We start from the raw sequence: 20975 nt of genomic DNA on the forward strand, positions 1-20975 counted from the left end.
TGGATGTTGTATCAGACTGCACTACCCTTCTCTCAAAGGGTGCCCCAACGGGTCACCCCATTGTCTAGTGGCTTTATAAATTTGTCAGAGTATCAGACATCTATTAAGCTGCTTAGAAAATATCAACTAAAGTTATAAGGAATAATTAGAAACATCAAAACAAGATATTAAATGACATACCTTTTTCTGTCTTATTTCTGTGCTAACTCTGGTTGCCAATTCCAATGATGTTTGTTGAATCTCAGCCTGTTAGTCACCTGGCCTCTTTCTGGAGAACAGGGTGTGGCAATTAGTGAGGGCTATGTACCTAAATGATTTCAAAAACACTTAACTGAGTAGAATTTTTTTTTCAGTGGATAGATCAGGTGGCTTTGGTGAGTCATCTTAATCAATTTGAAAGTGTGGCCTACAGTGATATTCAACCAGGAAACATTAGTATGCACTTTATGAATTAGATATCACCAAACTGGTCAACAGCAAGCGGAAAAAAAAACTCTGGGCAAGATTCTGGCAAAAGTTAAGGCAGCGCAGATTAGTTTCAGAATGTGATCACTCGTGCTTACCTTCTTTGAAAATGATGATGGCTGTATCTCTAAATAAATAAATAACAACCAATCACCATGCATGATTAATTTCTCTTTAAGTGTAGTAATTGGGATTTTCCAGGCACTTAGGGTTCACAGCTTAATTAATTTTTCAGCACCCTGCATATGCAAATTCAGGTCTTGCTCACAACTTTATAACCCTTATGCAACCAACAAAATTGGTAGTGCATGGACTAATTTCCCTGCGATCTGTTTGATGTACTACGTTACTGAACCCCTGTGAAGTGTTTCTACATTCTTTTCCCAGCTCATACTGCCACCTGGCTTTGCAGGAAATTAAGGTTCTTGAGTTACATGAGTAAGTTTTTCAATGGTTGGCACACTTTGACTTACAAATAACGCATAGAAGACCTTAATTTCATAACTTGTCATCTTATAATTTGAATCTCTGGGATTTATCATCAACAACTATTCATGTTTAGTGGGTATCCTTATTAGTTGTAATATGATCCATTATTATCCTGGACAATGGTATAGGTACTATCACTTGGATATCAATATGAAAAATGTTCATATTGAACATTCATCAACAGGGCTAGGTGAGGAAATTTACTACACAACTCTTAATTAAAGCTTGTATTTCATTGTCTGCATAGAAACAACAATGTACTATGTTGACCCCAGGCCAACAACTTAAAACATTTATTCTACTGTTCCCTTTGTACCAATACTTACTCAGACCACTTTTCCAATTTATACCGAAATAGAGAAACTCCTGTTGGCCTGACGATCATTTTTTTTCTTCTCCTGGTATGGCAGTTCTTTCTCGCGATGGTGAATCTCTGAAGATATCGCTACCTTGTATTCAGAACATGTTTTTATATTCATTCCTTACCAGTTCAAAATGTTGCATTTCAGTGTTATTGGCTTTGGGTCAGTGGATGAGTCCAAGGGCTATACAACTTCATGCCTTAGGTGACTTTTTTTGTTCCCTTCGATTCTGCTTCAAACCAGTCAAACAAGGTCACTCAGACAATGGGCCAACAGAACAAGATTACTTTTGCGAACCTGCCATTGTACACAGCTTATCTGAGAATGATCTAAGGTTTAGCAGGTCCATTACAAACTCCTTGTGTCCATGTTCAATTGTTCTTATTAAATTATCACAGAGCAAGAAGCAGTGGTTCAAACAGTTCTTAAAAGGAGGTTACAGAACAGCTTAAAAAAAAAATGGCAGGCGCCATCTCCTTCAAGCACGTTAAGAACAAAGACAATTAGTTTGTCTACTCCCACTGACCTTGAACCATTCGAGTTTGACGTTTTCTTCCATATTTTAATTGCTCTATGGCCAACAAAACAACTAATATTTACTTAGCTACATCAGAGTAAAATACCTGCCCTTATTAAAAAGGCACAAGGGTATTCAATCAGGTCCATACCAATTGCCATGCCAGCAATCCTATCAGTCCCTTTACACCTCGCACCAACTTATCCTCTCTGACACACCCATCAACGCCCTTTATTTTCTCCACTTACTGATACTAAGGGACAACTTTGTGATCAATTAACATGCAAGCATCTTTAGAATGTGGGAGCAAATCAGAGTACACTGTTACAGAGAGAAACAACACATAAACTCCATCTGGACTGCACCCGAGTGCAGGATCAAACCGAAGTGCTGAGGAGGCAACGCTCCCTATTATGTCAAAATTCCCATGACGTATTTTAGAAAGATGAATGAAAAGAGTAAAGACCATTTGCTGCCCTGTAAAATTTAGGATATGGATTGTCAAAGATTAGCACAGAATTACAGAAATGGGGATTGTGGCCATGCAGACTTTTAAAGATACCAGTTACCCCTAAGTTATTATGGGGCAAGGAGCGGGATTAAATTACTAACTGCCGATAGCAATTTTTCATAACGTAAACCCCTGTTTTAAGTTGAGATGTGTTTCTACTAGATTTTCCCTCCTGAATTTTGAAACTGGGAAACTTGCTACCAGCTCAGAGGCAAGTTTAACCAAATGAATGGGAAGCTTATATTTCTGTCCTGATGGAGGGTCTCAGCCCAAAATACTGACTGTACTATTTTCCATAGATACTGCCTGGCCTGTTAAGTTCCTCCAGCATTTTGTGTGTGTTGCTTGGATTTCCAGTATCTGCTGATTATCTCCTGCTTAGATTTCAATGTATATTTTAAACAAAGTAGCAGTTTGTCTGATTGAAGTAATCTCCAGCCAGGGAATCAACTGAATTGTTTCAATTTACAGTATTAAAATTTATTTTTTTCTGCAAAATACATCCTACTCCCTTGGCAAGTTCTAAGAGAAAATGTGGGAGATTATTGAAACCAAGAATAAGAGAAAGATCCAAATTTCTGATTGGATGTTTATAACAAGCTGACTGGAATGATGTTCTTTAAACACAAGACTTACCTAGATACATAAACCAAAACACAACAGTTCTTAAAATCAGATCTGTTGAATTAAAAATTGCAGACAATTGAGTGATACTGGTTTAAAACACACTAATTAGGGTTCACATCTTCATTTGCAAGCAATTACCAAAAGCCCTTTAAAATTTCCTCCACAATTGAAATCAGTATTCTTCACAATTCTCAATATCTTCAATCTATCTTTTCATGAAAGCTAAAAAGATGCAACCTTATCCAATAGTCAAGCTAAGCAGTTTGAACAGTTCACCGCGAAACCAAATCAAATGCAAGCAGAAGGGTTGTTTTAGTTAATAGGAAAGATTGTTTTGTCAGTTTCTGAATCAAGTCTCTTAAATGGCTCTCTGGGTGAACGGGTAGCTGTGATATTTAGACAATAGCTGGGAGGTTACAAGTATACAATTTGTGTTTATGTTTCCCCTACATGAATTCCATAATAGTGAATTTCTATTCCATATCTCAGATAATTTGTGAATTCCATGAGGGTGTATCTCCATTACCCAAATTGTCGTAACCCAATGGTGGGGTGGTTTGTGTGCATGTGTGGGGGTGCAGAGTAGTGCAGGTCAATGAGAAAGAGCCATGGTGGTGCTACAGCATTGAAAGTCAATGTTTGCTGTGAGAGACTATTTTGGCTTTAGGATCAAATTGAAAACAAAACTGCACACATGTAGCTCAAATTGAATATAAGTAACAAGATAATGTCAATGCAACAGTATTGTAGTTTTTTTTTGGTAAGTCCCTACTTTAGAGCTTCAGAAATTTAAGAAACATCATAGATTAAATATTGGCACCATCGTGTGTGGTATTCTCCAAGATTGAGACATAGGATTATATTGTTACTCCTTTCATTACTGGGCTGAAATCCTGTAACACTTTACATGTGGGTGCTTCTTCAACAGAAGGTCAGCAGCAATCCAAGGCACTGGCTTGCCACCATCACCACCTCGTGAGAAGTAATAGCTGATCCAGCAATAGAAGAATAATCTGTGCCAAGCACAGACTCCTGGTTACATTTATACATTATAACCATTTATATCTTGAAATCAAGTACTAGGATTGAGTAACATGCAGTTCAATCTGGCAGTAAAATTGGTTATTGCAATCCCATGTCATCTCTTTGTTACATATTGAAACTAAAGAAAATTAATGTAATGCTTGGCAAAGAAAACATCGACTATCACTTTAAGATCAATTACTAGATTCAGATTGTTTCATTGTTTTTAACATGCTTTATCTTTCAACTCTCTGGAGCATACATTGTCTGTGTGACAGTATTTCACAAACTATCATTTTCCTTTGTGGTTAGTTAGAGATAACTGTGCCATACAGCCACTCTTACTAAGGTATCTTTCACCTGAACAGTCTAACATGAGGAGCTAATACCCAAACTACCATCAACACACAATCATGTTGAATGTTAGCAAAAGTCTACATTTTTACAAAAGCTTCAACTCAAGTCTACCCTGTAAAAAAAACCCAGAACTGATTAATTTGCGAGGACAAATTTCAAAACAAAAACATGGTTTTCTTAAATATTGCAAAAAGGTGGATTTACATGATTTTAAGCAATGCATGAAAATATACCTTTTACATTATACCAGAGTGGTTATGGAATTGATTTTATGATTCCATTTTGTTTTCCCTCTTCACAATATTTTGTTTTATGAATATTATGATTCCATTTTGTTTTCCCAGCTGCACAACTCCCATCATTTGATGGCAATACTTCAAAACCTAGTAAGTACCGGTAATATGTATTCATGCACAGAAAATTATGAGTATGGCAGTTTCAGAGAAATCCTTTGAGCATATTTTCCCCACAAATTTGGAAATTGCTTTAAGAGATGGAAAATCAATTAAGCAGATTTTACAAGTGCACACTATAAATGAAACAGAACAGAAAATCATGTATTGCATTATATTTTGTTTGAGGGTACAGGAAGTCAAAAAGATAAAGTGAAAACAAGCCATTTTTCCTCTTTTAGCAAAGTGGTAACACAAATTTGTGTTTATTTACTGAACAATTGTTGTTACAGGAATGATTCTGTCCATTAATGAAAATAATCACTAGAAAGCTTTCTGGCAAAGGAGATCTGAAATTAGTACAGAAAACAAACACCCAGGCTTGGCTATTTTCAAAAAGGTTATGAACAAAAATTAGAGATTCTATGATTTCATACAGATTTAAAACTATCACAAAATATATTGAAGGAAAAAATGTACTATTGATGGCACTAATTAAGAAGATATGCTCTGTAGAAAAAAACTTCCATGGATGGAACAAGTTCTGTAAACATTTGGAAATTAGACTACGCAGAAAATGCTATTGCCCACCTTGAGGGAATTGTGCTTCAGTGCTGATAAGGTCATGACTAAATTTCAGCATTCCTCCCACAGTATATATTAACCTTACTGAAATGCTATGTAGTTCTAGCATTTTTTAATTTATCCTTAATAAACTTAGTGTTGCTGTTCACACATGATAGACATTTCTACCTTGGTCAATATCACATTGCAGCAATAACACTGCGTCAATTATTGCTCGATATGTTTGAATGTCTGAAGCTTCAAGTTACGCTTATTTTCTTTGCTTATGCTTTCTAATTTTCTTTAGCAAAATAGCGATATCATAAATACCAAGCCTTTTACAGTCACTAAAGGAAATTTGTTCCTTAGAAACCAACTTTTGCCAAAAATCAAAAAGCACCCCAAACCTATTTCGAAGCTAATATTACATGATTTCAAGTTTAAAAGATTGTAGTTTAGTTCATAAAGTACAAAATGTGTTCATTATTTTCCTGCATTTCTGAATTAAACTCAAACTATGTATAAAATTTAAAATCTCATGCTGTATTTCCAGTTACATCAGTAGAAGTATTGAACACAGTGCAATACTCATGCTTACAGTCATCTGATTACTGAGGTCTGCCAAACTAGATCAACTCCTGCACGCACCCTATATTTAAAAAAAATCCTGGGCAAACTTAACCCAAAGAGGCTTATCAGACATTGAAAATTTACTCCTTTTCAAAAATAGTGGATTTTAGTTAATATTTAGATTAGTGTTTTACATGATTATATCTCTTCACATTTAAAAACATGGGCTAAAAACAACTAGTGTTCATAAAAAACTCCTTAGTACCCTGAAGTGAAATGGCAAATGATGATACATGTTCAAGAAACAAAAAGTGGTTCTGTGCAACTGCATAGTGGCATTCCAAATGGGCTATAGTGTTGATTGTGTCAAGAAGCAAGACACCTACAATCTTGGCAGACCAACAGCCTACTGCAGTTGACTTGGCTTATAGATTATCTCCAGGTTGATACTGGGGCTCTGTAGCAGTAAAGTAATCTTCTAGGAAGGATTGTATGTATTCAAACGTTGGTCTTTCATCAGGATCTTTCTTCCAACACTGTTTCATGAGCTCGTGCAGAGACTCTGGACATCCCTGAGGACAAGGCATTCTGTAGCCCCGTTCCACCTGCTCCAAAACTTCCCTGTTCACCATACCTGAAAATGAGAAGAGTAATAATTCAATCAGATCTATTTATTGAATTAAAAGCATTTACAATCTGTTACTCAGATTAGAAATAGGCAAATAGCTCTGAGTGTCCCGTAACCATCACAAACCTGTACATTGAAACTGAACAGAAACTAAAAGCAGGCTGTACAGATTTTAGTAGTACATTCAAAAGATTTCAGAAATCGATTTTGAATATATAGATTGCATTTTAAATTCTGAAAACTACTTTTCATTATCATGAAAGTTTATGCAAGACTAAAGTGATTGTAATTTCAATCAGTGGAACTGAATTATTTTTCCTCACATATTTCCAGTCTACATTTTGGTGCCAAGTTGCAAAACAGTACTTTTAGCCAATTGCCTCAACTAGTTTCTGAAAACACTTAATGATCATTTCCATAACAGTGAACACAAAATATTCAATTCCTAAAAATGTGAAACTAGTGCACATTTCACTACATAACTCTGCTGAGACCTATGAATTTCCCTTGTAGTTCTGAAGTAGTACCACACTACTATAAGTGTAACTTTTTGAATATTTCTCTGAAGCTCCAGAGGGAAATACCAAAATTGAAAGCAATTGTCTAATAGCAGTCTGTACAATTTAGTTTTTTTAAATAATATTTTCATTTTTTTTATTGATTTGTGGGATGTAGGTTCAGTTATTAGGGCAACTATTTATTTGTACTGTTAGGGACATGTCTATGAGTTGCCCACCTAACCTCTGCAAGTTTTGTGGCAATGAAATTGTAACACCAAGTTAGGTTTGTGAATTTGGTAATGATGTCAAAATAGTCTTGGTGATTTGCTGCAGTGCCACTTATAGAGCATGCACACACGCTGGAGACATGATGCACTGCTAGTATAAACAGAAAACACTTAAGTTATGGAAGAACTGTCAATTAAGTAGGTTGCTTTGTCCTGGGTGACCATGAAGTTCAATCATTGCTGAAACTGCATTCAAACAGACAAGTGCAGGGTCTTCCATTACATTCCAGCCATGCCTTACAGATGCCGTTGTTCCGTTGTTTAAAAACGGCTCTAGAAGTAATCCAAGAAATTATAGGCCGGTAAATTACTGGAAGGAGTACTAAGAGATAGGATCTACAAGTATTTAGATAGACAGGGACTTATTAGGGACAGTCAACACAGCTATGTGTGTGGTAGGTCATGTTTAACAAATCTATTAGAGTTTTTCGAGGAGGTTACAAGGAAAGTGGATGAAGGGAAGGCAGTGGATGTTGTCTACGTGGACTTCAGTAAGGCCTTTGACAAGGTCCTGCCTGGGAGGTTAGTTAGGAAGATTCAGTCACTAAGTATACATGATGAGACAGTAAATTGGATTAGACATTGGCTCAATGGGAGAAGCCAGAGAGTGGAAGTGGAGGATTGCTACTCTGATTGGAGGCCTGTGACTAGTGGTGTGCCACAGGGATCAGTGCTGGGTCCATTGTTATTTGCCATCTATATCAATGATCTGGATGATAATGTGGTAAATTGGATCAGCAAATTTGCTGATGATACAAAGATTGGAAGTATAGTGGACAGTGAGGAAAGGTTTTCAAAGCTTGCAGAGGGATCTGGACCAGCTGGAAATATGGGCCGAGAAATGGCAGATGGAGTTTAATACAGACAAGTGTGAGGTATTGCACTTTGGAAGGAAAAACCAAGGTAGAACATACAAGGTAAATGGTAGGGCACTGAGGAGTGCAGTAGAACAGAGGGATCTAGGAATACAGATACAAAATTCCTTAAAGGTGGCGTCACAGGTAGATAGGGTAGTAAAGAGAGCTTTTGGCACGTAGCCCTTTATAAATCAAAGTATTGAGTATAAGAGTTGCAATGTTATGGTGAGGTTGTATAAGGCACTGGTGAGGCTGAATTTGGAGTATTGTATTGAGTTTTGGACACCGAATTACAGGAAGGGTATTAGTAAGGTTGAAAGCGTGCACAGAAGGTTTACAAGAATGTTGCTGGGACTTGAGAAACTGAGTTACAGAGAAAGGTTGAATAGGTTAGGACTTTATTCGGGGGAGTCTCAAGATGGCGCTCATGGAGTAAACCGCATCTAGGCTTTGCTCCAAACCTTTTACGTTTTTTTAACCTACAAACACCCCTTAAACTTATTCTAAAGGGGTCTAAACATATAGAATTTTTCTTTTTAAACTATTTGAATTATTCTCAACTTGCTGAAATGTCTAAAGCAAAAGAACCGAAACAGACGAAAGAACCGATAACTTTAGAAGTAGTTGTGAAGTTTATAGAAGCTAAATTTGAAGATCTGGAGAAAAAATTATTCGCAAGATTTTCACAGTATGACGAACGTTTGAAATCACTCGAAGAAAAGTTCCTGACCCTTTCACTGGAATCACAAAAACAACAAGCAAGCATTTTGGTTCTTGAAGAAGCCGCTCGTAAGAAGGATCGTATAATCGAAAAAATACAAGAAGAGCAAACTTCGACGTTCCAACAGATGGATCGTTATAAAGTTAAAATTACTGATTTGGAAAATCGCTCTCGAAGACAAAATCTTCGGTTAATTGGGATCCCGGAAAAATTTGAAAGCGGTGATCTGACCGTTTTCTTCTCTAAATTTCTAGTGGATGTCCTGGGCGCAGAGGTCCTGGATAACCCCCCGATAATCGATCGGGCACATCGGGTATCACGATTTCAGGCAGATTCAAGTCTGAAATCACGACACGTAATCCTCAGAATCCATTATCCTCATATCAAAGAACGTCTGATTCGTGCGGCTCGTAAAAAAGGCATGATAACCTATCAAAACTTCAATTTTCGCATTCTGGAGGACTATAGCCCGGAGGTATTACGGGCTAGGCTGGCTTTTAGATCGGTTATGTTGAATTTTCACCAGAAAGGCTACAAGCAAGCGTTGCTATTTCCAGCACACCTGAAAGTCACCCTCCAAGATGGAACTATTCGGCTGTTTAAATCGCCAGCGGATGCTCAAGGTTTCCTGGAACAATGACATTTTATCGGGCTGACCAATGTAATTTAGCCTATAGATTCGGATCTGTTATAGATTGACGTTTGGGTTTTTTTTTTGATACGGTTTACATGTATTTCTTACATACGGTTAAAGCTCTCTCTTTTTTTGCTGGGCTTATTCTGACTTTATATTTTTTCATATTATTAATCTATTAGCGTTGAAAATGACCTATTAGGGTTTTTTTCTTCTTTTTTGTTTTTCTTTTTTTTTAAATCGATATACGCTCTTTTTTACACTTTTAACATTTGAATATTAAGATTGGGAAAAAATAAAATGGCGTTTCTTCTTCCCGACAGACTCCAGTGTTTGCAGCGTCATAACTGTTTTGATGTGTTTGAAAGTTTTAAACTTTCATTTATTGTTTTAATTTTTTTAACCCTTTTGTTTATATACATTTATAACACTAATTTTATATTTTAACTTTTGTTATATCAACCCTTTTTTATAATGTGGGTTGTTTGTATTTTTTTTAACTTTGTTACGTTCGAGTTGCCGTCTTGAGACAAGGGGGTAATTTTAGTATTAGATCGCTCGCTTGCCTCTTTTTGGCTTTTTTCCTGGGGTTTTGAGGGTGGTGGGAGGGGGATTTTTCTTTTTTCTCTTTTTTTCGCTTGCTTTTTGCTTAGTTTTATTTCATGGGCTTATATGAAACTACAAAAATGGCTGCAGTGCTGTGACTTCCGGTTTCCCCTTGAACTTCCTTCCTTCTTCCGGGTTCATGAGTTCACTTTTCTTTCAAACTTATGTGTTAACTGTAATATATATTGTCAATATGGATAAGACTATTAACTTTGTTTCTTGGAATACTAATGGTTTAAATCATCTGATCAAACGGAAAAAAGTATTCAAAGTATTCCACAGAATGAATGCTAATGTTATTTTTGTACAAGAGACTCATGTAAGGAAGGTGGATAGTCAGCGGTTGTTTAGGTTTTGGAAGGGCCAACAGTATCACTCAAATTCGCAAGCCAAAGTGAGAGGTGTTTCTATTTTTATAGATTCATCAACTGCTTTTATACATCATGAAACAATTTCAGATCCGCAAGGTAGATTTTTGCTTATTACTGGTTTACTTTTTAATCAAAAAGTTGTTTTAGTTAATGTTTATGCTCCAAATACTGACTGTCCTGAATTTTTTAAATGCTTATTTACATCCTTTCCTAATCTGAATCAATATAGATTGATAATGGGCGGGGATTTTAATTGTTGTCTAAACCCTTTGATGGATAGATCCAAGCCCACTCAAACTTTTCCGAACAAATCGGCTTCTCTTATTAATTCTTTTATGATTGATTCAGCTATTTGTGAAATTTGGCGTTTTCTACACCCTAATGACAAAGAGTTCTCATACTTTTCCCATGTGCATCATAATTACTCAAGAATTGATTACTTTTTCATTGATCAGCATTTACTTATTGATGTTATGGATTGCAAATATGACAATTGCTATATCTGATCATGCACCTTTGAAGTTATCTATTAAGGTGACGGATTCATATATTAGTACTAAAGGTTGGAGGTTTAATCCTGTTTTACTGCAGGACTCTGACTTTGTTAACTTTATTAAACAGCAAATTGATTTGTTTTTCTCAATAAATTCTACAGCAGAGATCTCTAGTGGAATTTTGTGGGATACTTTTAAGGCATATATTCGTGGACAGATTATTTCATATTCTGCCGGAGTTAGGAAACAAACTAATTCTAAAATATTAACATTAGTTGATAAAATTAAGGCAATTGACAAGATCTACTCATTGACCCCTAGTAAAGAACTTTATAAAGAAAGGGTGGAACTTCAAATGGAGCATAGTTTATTATTAACCTCCTCGATTGAAAGTCAGTTAATTAAATCGAAAGCTCAATTCTATACATATGGAGATAAGTCTGGTAAACTACTAGCTAACCAATTGAAAATTGTTTCGGATAAGCGACAAATGACTAAGATTCGTAAACAAGATGGTACTTTGACGATTGATCATAAAGAGATAAATAAAGCCTTCCAAGATTTTTATAATTCTTTATATCAATCAGAAAGTACTAAGGACTCTTCTATAATGAATGAATTCTTAAGGAAATTGAATATTCCAAAAGTAACTGTTGAGGATAGTGTATTTTTGGACACACCTATTACGGAGTCTGAAATAGAAAAGGCTATTTTCTCAATGAACTCGGGTAAAGCTTCGGGTCCAGATGGTTTTTCTGCAGAATTTTTTAAATCCTTTTCTTCTATACTTTCTCCTTGGCTTTGTAAAATTTTTAAAGATGCATTAAGTATAGGTAAACTACCACAATCTTTTTATGAAGCTTCTATTTCCTTAATTCTTAAAAAAGATAGAAAGACCCCACTGAATGTGCATCCTATCGGCCTATATCTTTGCTGAATACGGATTTTAAGATTTTTAGTAAAATTTTGGCTATTAGATTAGAAAATATATTGCCTCGGATTATTTCTGAGGATCAGACTGGATTTATTAAAAATCGCTATTCATCTTTTAACATTAGAAAATTAATTAATATTGTTTATACCTCTTCATCTAAAATCCCAGAATGTGTCATTTCTTTAGATGCCGAAAAAGCATTTGATAGAGTCGAATGGTCATATTTATTTAATACTTTGCAACATTTTAATTTTAGTTCAAAATTTATATCATGGATTAAATTAATATATCAGAAACCTTTAGCTTCGGTCTTCACCAATAATCAAAGATCCCCTTTTTTTCAGTTATTTCGGGGCACAAGGCAAGGTTGTCCTTTAAGCCCTTTATTATTTGATATTGCTTTAGAACCCTTGGCTATAGCTATTCGTGAATCACCCAATATTTTGGGTATTACCCGTGGGGAGACGATGTATAAGGTATCATTATATGCGGATGATTTGTTATTATATATATCTGACCCTGAAAGATCTATTCCTGCTATTTCTTCTTTGCTTGCTCAATTTAGTAATTTTTCTGGATATAAATTGAATTTTAATAAGAATGAACTTTTTCCATTAAATATGCATACTTCAATTTATAATCAGGTACCATATAGAATTGTTACAGACTATTTTACTTATTTAGGTATTAAAATTACTAAAAAACATAAAGATTTATTTAAAACTAATTTTTTGCCTTTAATAGATCAAATTAAGCAACTTGCTAATAGGTGGTCCCCACTATCTTTGTCTTTGGTAGGTAGAATTAATGCCATTAAGATGATGATACTACCTAAATTTCTATATCTATTTCAAGCATTACCAATTTTTATTCCTAAATCTTTTTTTGATATAGTTGACTCTAAAATATCTTCGTATTTGTGGCAGAACAAAAATCCTAGGCTAGGTAAAAAATATTTACAGAAGCCTAAGAAGGAGGGCGGCTTGGCTCTACCAAATTTAAGATTTTACTATTGGGCAGTTAATATACGGTATTTGATATTTTGGACACAAGAATCGACTACAGTTGCTGGCCCACAATGGGTAAATTTGGAATGTAAATCTGTGCAAGATTTCTCATTGATCTCAATCTTAGGATCTTCACTTCCTTTTTCGTTATTCAAAACGAATAAACAGATAACTAATCCTATAGTCAAGTATACATTACGAATCTGGTTTCAATTTCGTAAATTTTTTGGTTTGAATAAGTTTATGCTGTCAAGTCCTATAATATCTAACTACTTTTTCCGACCATCATCTATAGATCAAGCTTTTCTTTTATGGAAAACAAAAGGTATAACATGTTTTCGTGATCTGTTTTTGGATGATAACATTATGTCCTTTGAACAGTTATCTAATAAATATAATTTATCTAAAACCCATTTTTTTAGATATTTACAAGTTAGAAATTTTTTATATAATGAACTAAAGTCTTTTTCGAAAGAATGTCTATTGGACATTACAGAAAGAATTTTAGCTCTTAATCCTTGTCAAAAGGGCTTAGTAGCTATCATTTATAATATGATTATGAATGTACAACCAGATATATCAGAAAAAATTAAGAAGGAATGGCAGGAAGAATTGCATTGCCCTATATCTACTGAGCAATGGGAAAAAATTTTATCATTGGTAAACTCATCCTCTATCTGTGCTAAACATGCTCTAATACAATTTAAGGTTGTACATAGAGCTCACATGTCTAAAGATAAACTTGCTCGATTTTATTCTTATGTTAATCCAACCTGTGATAGATGTCATTCTGATATTGCTTCGTTGACCCATATGTTTTGGTCTTGTCCTTGTTTACAAAACTATTGGAAAGATATTTTTAATATTATTTCAAGAGTCTTAAATATTAATCTCCAACTACATCCTTTTACCGCAATTTTTGGTCTACCAATGATAGATAAGAAGCGTTTATCCGCTTCATCTCAACGAATGATTGCATTTGTTACACTAATGGCTAGAAGATCTATTTTACTGAATTGGAAAGAAATTAACCCTCCAACTGTATTTCAGTGGTTTTCTCAAACTATTTCCTGTTTGAGTTTAGAAAAAATTAGAAGTGTGGTTTTTGATTCTTCAGTTAAATTTGAGGAAACTTGGAGACCATTTATTCAACATTTTCATATGAATTAAATGGTCTGATCCTGAACCTTATTGTTACTATCCTGAATTGTGTGGATGGAGGTTGGGAGTCATTGGCACTACTGTATGTATTTAACATTATGCAATTGCCCATGTTGGTTAGTTTTTTTTTTAGTTTTTGTTTAGTTGTTTTTTTTTCTTGGGGGGGGGTTTCTTTTCTTTTTTTTCTTAATTCCTTTACATTATACTATGAGTTTGGGAGACTTTATGTAGTGATTAATACATATTTGATTGTTAATTAATCTATTATGTACTCTCAAATGTTTTGTACTTATATTTTTCTTATGTTTTTCTTAAAAATTAATAAAAAGATTTGAAAAGAAAGAAAAGAAAGGACTTTATACCCTGGAGTGTAGAAGAATGAGGGGAGATTTGATAGAGGTATATAAAATTATGATGAGTATAGATAGAGTGAATGCAAGCAGGCTTTTTCCACTGAGGCTAGGGGAGAAAAAAAAAGAGGACATGGGTTAAGGGCGAAGGGGGAGAAGTTTAAAGGAAACATTGGGGGAGTTTCTTAACTCAGAGGGTGGTGGGAGTGTAGAATGAGCTGCCAGATGAAGTGGTAAATGTGGGCTCACTTTTAACATTTAAGAAAATCTTGGACAGGTACATGGATGAGAGGTGTATGGAGGGATATGGGCCAGGTTGCGGTCAGTGGGCCTAGGCAGAGAAATGGTTTGGCACAGCCAAGAAGAGCCAAAAGGCCTGTTTCTGTGCTGTAATGTTCTATGGTTCTATGCCAGGATGGTTTGTTACACCGGGAAATGAGTCACTTGCTGCAAACCACTTGTTCCCTGCCAGTTCTTAAAGTCAAAGTATTTTGTACAGTTTCTCCAATAAAATAGCAATTACAGGATTTTGGTAGTGGAAGATTTAATTATGTCAATTACACTGAACATCAAGGGAAGGTGATCAGACTTCCCTTGGAGTTTCTATTGCCTCATATGTTGATATCTATGTATGACCTTGAGAATAAATGTTGCCCAGGCTTTGCCACAGAAGGGCAATGACTGCTTGTAATCTGATGAGTTGCCAATTTAAACGTGCACTCAGTCAACAGCACACTTTCAATTTTGTGACAGCAAGCGGCTCAGTGATGAAGTAAATGAAAAACTGAAAGCAGATGTGCATAAGAAATGCCACTGATGAGCACACGTAATGATATCTTGGCTATTCCCTCAACAACCATAACCACATTTATGCTAGGTATGATTCCAGCTAGAAGATTTTACTTGGTCCATTGATTTAAATGAAGATTCTTTAAACTATTTACAGTGACCAAACCAAGATACTTTATCTGTGAAGAAACAGGTGATTCAAAGGCTTTGCAAGGTGGTACATGAACTCATTTTTTTCTACCATTTAAATTTTATTTGTGGGTCTAGTCTGAGTGAGTGGCAATGAATATTACTGGACCATCAATCACACTTATACTATAAATCAATCTGTTAAGTCAAATAATACTCTTTCATCAAATAGAAAACTACATGTTCTGATTGTGCCTTTAATGGCACATTTATAGAATCATTATAGAACAGGAAAGTGTATGAGTCTATATTAGTTTTCTGTGTAGCAGCCCCAATTATTCTACCCCCTTGTTCTTCCTCTAAAAACTTGCACTTTTAGTTCAAGTGTTCATCAAGCCCCTTTAGAAAATCCTTACTGACTTTTTCCACCAACCTAATAGGCACTGAATTGTAGATCATAACTATCTCTGACATAGGGTTTTCTAAAAACTCTACTATTGTATTTCAAATTCATGTCCCTTCACCATAGATAACCGTTGATGGAAACAACTTATATTTTATCTAAACCCACTATGGCCTTTCATGTTTCTATGAACTTTCCTCTCAATATTTTTTTTAATCCAAGGAGAACATCATCATTTTTTCCACTCTAATCTTCCACTTGAAAACCCTCATCCTTGGAACCAGAAACTTTTACTGCATGCACCCTTTCTGGGATCTAGGCAACCTTCTCAGTAGTAGTTGGAATTGTTCAAAATACTCCTCTTGTCGACTGACCAACATTTAACTAATTCTGACAGGTACTAATTCAGTAGCTGGATTTAAAATTGAATCAATCAGTTAGAACAGTGATTCCCACATATCAGAAAGATTTTGGGATCTTCTCTTGATCCAAATTCCAGAATGGGTAATAAATCCATTTCTGAACACTCGTAACAAGGAACTAACAAGAAAGCTGGAAGAACTGCTCTCACTACAAAATAAGTTTGAGCTGAAGCCAAGGTTAAAAAAAAATCGTAACAAGACCTTTGTTTGCAGAAAGAAATCTCTGAACGATATCCTGCACTGTGGAAAAAGGTCGATATGTTATTAGCTTTCTAACATTATACTTAGTGGAGTACGGTTTCAGTGCAGTCACATAACTTCTTTCAAAGCAACAAAACAGTCTGCAAATTACTGAATACCAGGATCTGAGCAACCTGAGTAACATTCAGCCTGATGTAGAGAAGCTTTTATCACTGCACTAAGCCCATCCATCTCACTGAAAGGTGAAAAAGCAATGAGGTAGTGAATAGTTGGACTATTAATGTACACTCTAAAATAGTTTTTTACTGAAATTAAATGAAATGATTTTATTTGTAGCTTTAAATAGATTGTATATTTTTTGCAATGATTTGTCACTGCTTTGAATTTGCAGCTCCTATTTTCTTTCACTGTGCATTGTAAATCAAAATTCTTTATAGTGTTTATGTAATGGCTGGAAAGGGGGGGCTGCTAGGGATGTGGACTGGGAGGCAAGGTAAAGGTAACCCCAAAAATTTGGGAACCACTGAATTAGAATGAGTTAATCTAAGGCAATTGTTTCTGCAGATGTAGGAGATGGTATTGAGTTTTCTGAGTATGGCACCTATTTTCACAGTCAGAAGTGCTTGCAATTGCATCATTTTAGAAACTTTCTAATATTCATTCACTCTTATCTATAGCTTTCTGGTGACACCTTTGGGACTGTAAAAAGCCTAGGGTATAAAGTAGCAAGCACTTCTGGTCCTTAAATGAAGTCTAGAAAGAAAAAGGTGTGGCATTAAAGAGTCTGCAAATGCATTCTTCCAGAATGAACATTCCTTTATAAAAATTAAATATTAATCGAATTGTTTACTCAGCACTTTTGTTTACAAAAAGCAGTGATCAAGAATGTTGCCTTTATTTACCTGGATATGGTACTCTTCCCTTTGTAACCAGCTCTATCAGCAGAATTCCAAACGACCACACATCAGATTTGATAGTAAACCGTCCATATAAAGCAGCCTCTGGAGCTGTCCATTTGATAGGAAATTTAGCTCCTATACAAGAAGCACATTAGTTTTTATTGGAGCAGTGTGACCAGACAAATTGTACTTATTTCTAATATAAGTAATTGACTTAAGTTAATCTCCAAACCAAGGTAAAGGCCTGTAACCTTTGCGTTTTCTACAGGACCAACATTCACTTCATTAGTTCTTTAAATATTCATAGAACTCCCTTTCTGCTTTTACACTTAGTGTCACAGGGTTATACATGCCCTTGGGCTCAACTCATCCATACCATCTGTATTGCCCATTGAGCTAGTACAATCTGTCCACTGTTAGGGATTATTGCATAATTATGGATTGACAAGTGCAAAGGATATAATTCTGTTGGAAGCTATTCGGAGACTATTTACTAGAAATGGGTCTGTTGATTTATGAGGAAAGGTTGGACAAATTAGACTTGTACCCAGTGGAATTTACAAGCATGAGAGGGGACGACTGAAACGTAGGATCCCGAGCCGTTTTGACAGAGGAGATGTGGAGAGGGCATTTTCTTAAGAAAATATTTCAAATTAGCACCTACTGATTAAAAATAAGGTGTTTCCCATTAAGGGAACATAAAATGATTTTTTTTCCCCTTAGCTCTTAAGAATCTTGAGTCTTTGAATATTTTTTAAGGCAGAACTAGATAGGTAGTTGATAAGCAAGGAGGCAAACAGTTTCTCTGGATTAATGGAAAACTGGTTTTGAAGTTAAAATCAAATTAGCCATGATCTTGTTGAATGGCAGAGTAAACTCAAGAGCTAGTGGCATACTTCAGTTCCAAATTTGTATGCAGAAATGTTCGTATATAGAACTAAGTTTTACCTTGTCTTGCTGTATATTCATTGTCTTCAATCAACCGTGCTAAGCCAAAGTCTGCTATTTTACATACAAGATTGTCACCCACAAGGATGTTGGCTGCTCTTAGGTCTCTGTGGATGTAGTTCATTCGTTCAATATACGCCATGCCATCAGCAATCTTATTAAACATAAAAGTTTTACACATTTAAGAAAATATTTTTTATGATCTTCACCAATTAAGAAAAATCAATGTGCTTCATTTCAGTAAAGCTCAAAATACATTAATGAATATCTGCTACTTATAAACTATACAAAGTACCATGAGCATAAAGATTAATTACATGGTAACTTGAAAAAAACTATGAAAGTCGAAATTCACACTTAATTTACCACATTTAGAACAAGCGCAACACAAACAATAATATGCATCTTGTGAAAGTATGGCCATCCATGTTAGAATCACAGGTTTTCCTGATATTCAAAATAGGTGTCAGAATTGCAAAATCTAAAATTACACTGATTACTATCTGTAGGATAAAGCAAAACTAACAGAAAATCTCAAATTATATATACTATTGTAACTGATGCACATCAAAATCAACATCTTACTTACTCGAAGAAGTTCAATTTAAATAACAATGGATTCTGACTTGCAGACTGAAAATATTTTCAGATGACTTGCAATCATTCTGCATGGTCAGGGTGTTCTGTTACTTAACAAGAATCCATTTAACAGAAAACTATCATTAGCACCAACAGTCATGTGTTATCTCAATTATGTGCTCTACATTTTTTAAAAACTTACTTGTGCAGCCATATCAACAAGTTGTGGAAGTTTCAGGGACTTTCCATCGCCTTCCTTTACAAAATCCAATAAACTCCCTGTAGCAGGAAAATTAATATTGTTCATTTGTAGCATTATATTATTTTTTAATAATTAGAGCAAGACTGATTCTTTAATCTCCAGCACTACTCAATGAAACTCCCTGCCAAAACAACTATTTCCTTCTTTGAGGACGATAAACCAACTTTTGATCTGCTCTGGCATCTTCCTACAAGGCTCAATGAATTTTGCTTTATAACACTCATGTGAAATGCCTCAGAAAATGTGCCGTATTAAAGGTGCTATGTGCAAGCTATTGATAACAAGAGACAATATAATGATCATAACCTCATGGACACAATTAGGACAGAACAGTACTTTAGAAGCAATGATGTTAGCAGCTTTGCTGGAATTGCAGAAAACATACACAATCAGACACATTGGGTAAGCTACATTCCACATGCAGATGACTAAATACAAATGCTTCAAATCTATTACTTTAGTTATTAGCATAAACCACCCCCTACAATGTTAGGCATCACTGGACAACAAAATAGAAAGGCTAGAAATGCTTGAAGTAAAAAGAACTCAACAAGTTTAAAAGGGGTGCAGTCTAATAAAATGAGATAGTGGTTGGTGGTTTCAGAATGAAATGTCAATATCTTACAATCCTCTTCAGATAGAGGGGAAAATTAGAAAATAGTTGTTGCCGCACCTCACTTCATTTAAAAAAAGAGGTCAAGGACATGCCAATCAACTGCTGGGCAGTCAGATTGCCCCTAACTTTAGGAAAGCTTTGGAAATAAAATGGGACATACAAGTAGGTGCTTAGAGAAGTTTTATTTGATGAAGGAAAGCCATCATGGATCTGTTAAAAATCACATTAAACTACCGTAGATTCCGGATTATAAGCCGCTACTTTTTTCCCACATTTTGAACAGCTTTGAACTCTGCGGCCTTTAATCCAGAGCGGCTAATACATGGTTTTTTTTCATGCCGCCTCGTAAACATTTTGCCTCGTAACAGTAGACCAATAAAATTGATGAGTAGTTCACAGAGGTCCAATGAAATTGTACGATAAATCAAGCGCACTTTCACAATTAAATTATTGTAAATCAGTCATTTGTACTCACCCTCATCAACATGGAAAATACTCGAAGAAAAGCAAGACCCGAGCGCGTCAGACCCGAGCGCATCAGACCCGATCGCGTTACGCAAGCGCGTCAGACCCGATTAGACCCGATCGCGTTACGCAAGCGCGTCAGACCCGATTAGACCCGATCGCGTTACGCAAGCGCGTCAGACCCGATTAGACCCGATCGCGTTACGCAAGCGCGTCAGACCCGAGCGCGTCAGACCCGATTAGACCCGATCGCGTTACGCAAGCGCGTCAGACCCGAGCGAAAACGCTGCTTTTAAGTTAAAGGCGATCAATAACTTTTCCTGGTAGGCTGCAGTCTATATATTTTTACCAGTCGCTAGGAGATATTGGAATGTTGTTCGTGCTGTTCAGTAAAAAAGTATATGCAACGTAATTTGTGTTACCGATATGTATGTATATTTAAAAGTAGCGGTGCAGCCTAAAATCCGGTGCGGCCTTTACAATTAAAAAATTGATTTTATTTCTAAAATTAGAGCCAGCGGCTTTTAATCAGGTGCGCTCTGTAGTCCGGAATCTACGGTACTCTAATTGTTTTTCCTTTGTTGAGGTACACATTAATGAAGGCAATACAATGGATTTCAGAAGAGGTTAGATATAATCCCACATAAAAACTCATTGGCAAATCTGAGAAAGTAAGGAGTCAGTGGCAACAGTGAAAAGAAATCTGATTTAAAGGGAAAATATAGCAAGCAGGCAAATATAGTTGTCAGTGGAGGGACAGTCTTTTCTTAAATTATTTTAATAACATAGTAATGAACATGTAAGGTAAAATTTCCAAATCTGTACGGGACACAAA

The 20975-nt window shown here is 35.6% G+C and overlaps 1 protein-coding gene across 2 annotated transcripts in view; it reads right to left on the reverse strand.

Annotated features, from left to right (window-relative positions):
- Positions 1–2919: 2919 nt before the first annotated feature.
- yes1 (YES proto-oncogene 1, Src family tyrosine kinase) overlaps positions 2920–20975 on the reverse strand; it is a 71623-nt gene continuing 53567 nt past the window's right edge. For both annotated transcript variants that reach the window (XM_073043608.1, XM_073043599.1), the window contains 4 exons: positions 19000–19076; positions 18219–18372; positions 17274–17405; positions 2920–6511 (listed from right to left, as the gene is read on the reverse strand). In XM_073043608.1, the coding sequence (XP_072899709.1) occupies positions 6303–6511; positions 17274–17405; positions 18219–18372; positions 19000–19076 (572 nt within the window). In that variant the 3' untranslated portion in view covers positions 2920–6302. The remainder of the gene's footprint in view (positions 6512–17273; positions 17406–18218; positions 18373–18999; positions 19077–20975) is intronic.

Source organism: Hemitrygon akajei, chromosome 1 (genome assembly GCF_048418815.1).
Source record: "Hemitrygon akajei chromosome 1, sHemAka1.3, whole genome shotgun sequence".
NCBI classification, from domain to species: Eukaryota; Metazoa; Chordata; class Chondrichthyes; order Myliobatiformes; family Dasyatidae; genus Hemitrygon; species Hemitrygon akajei.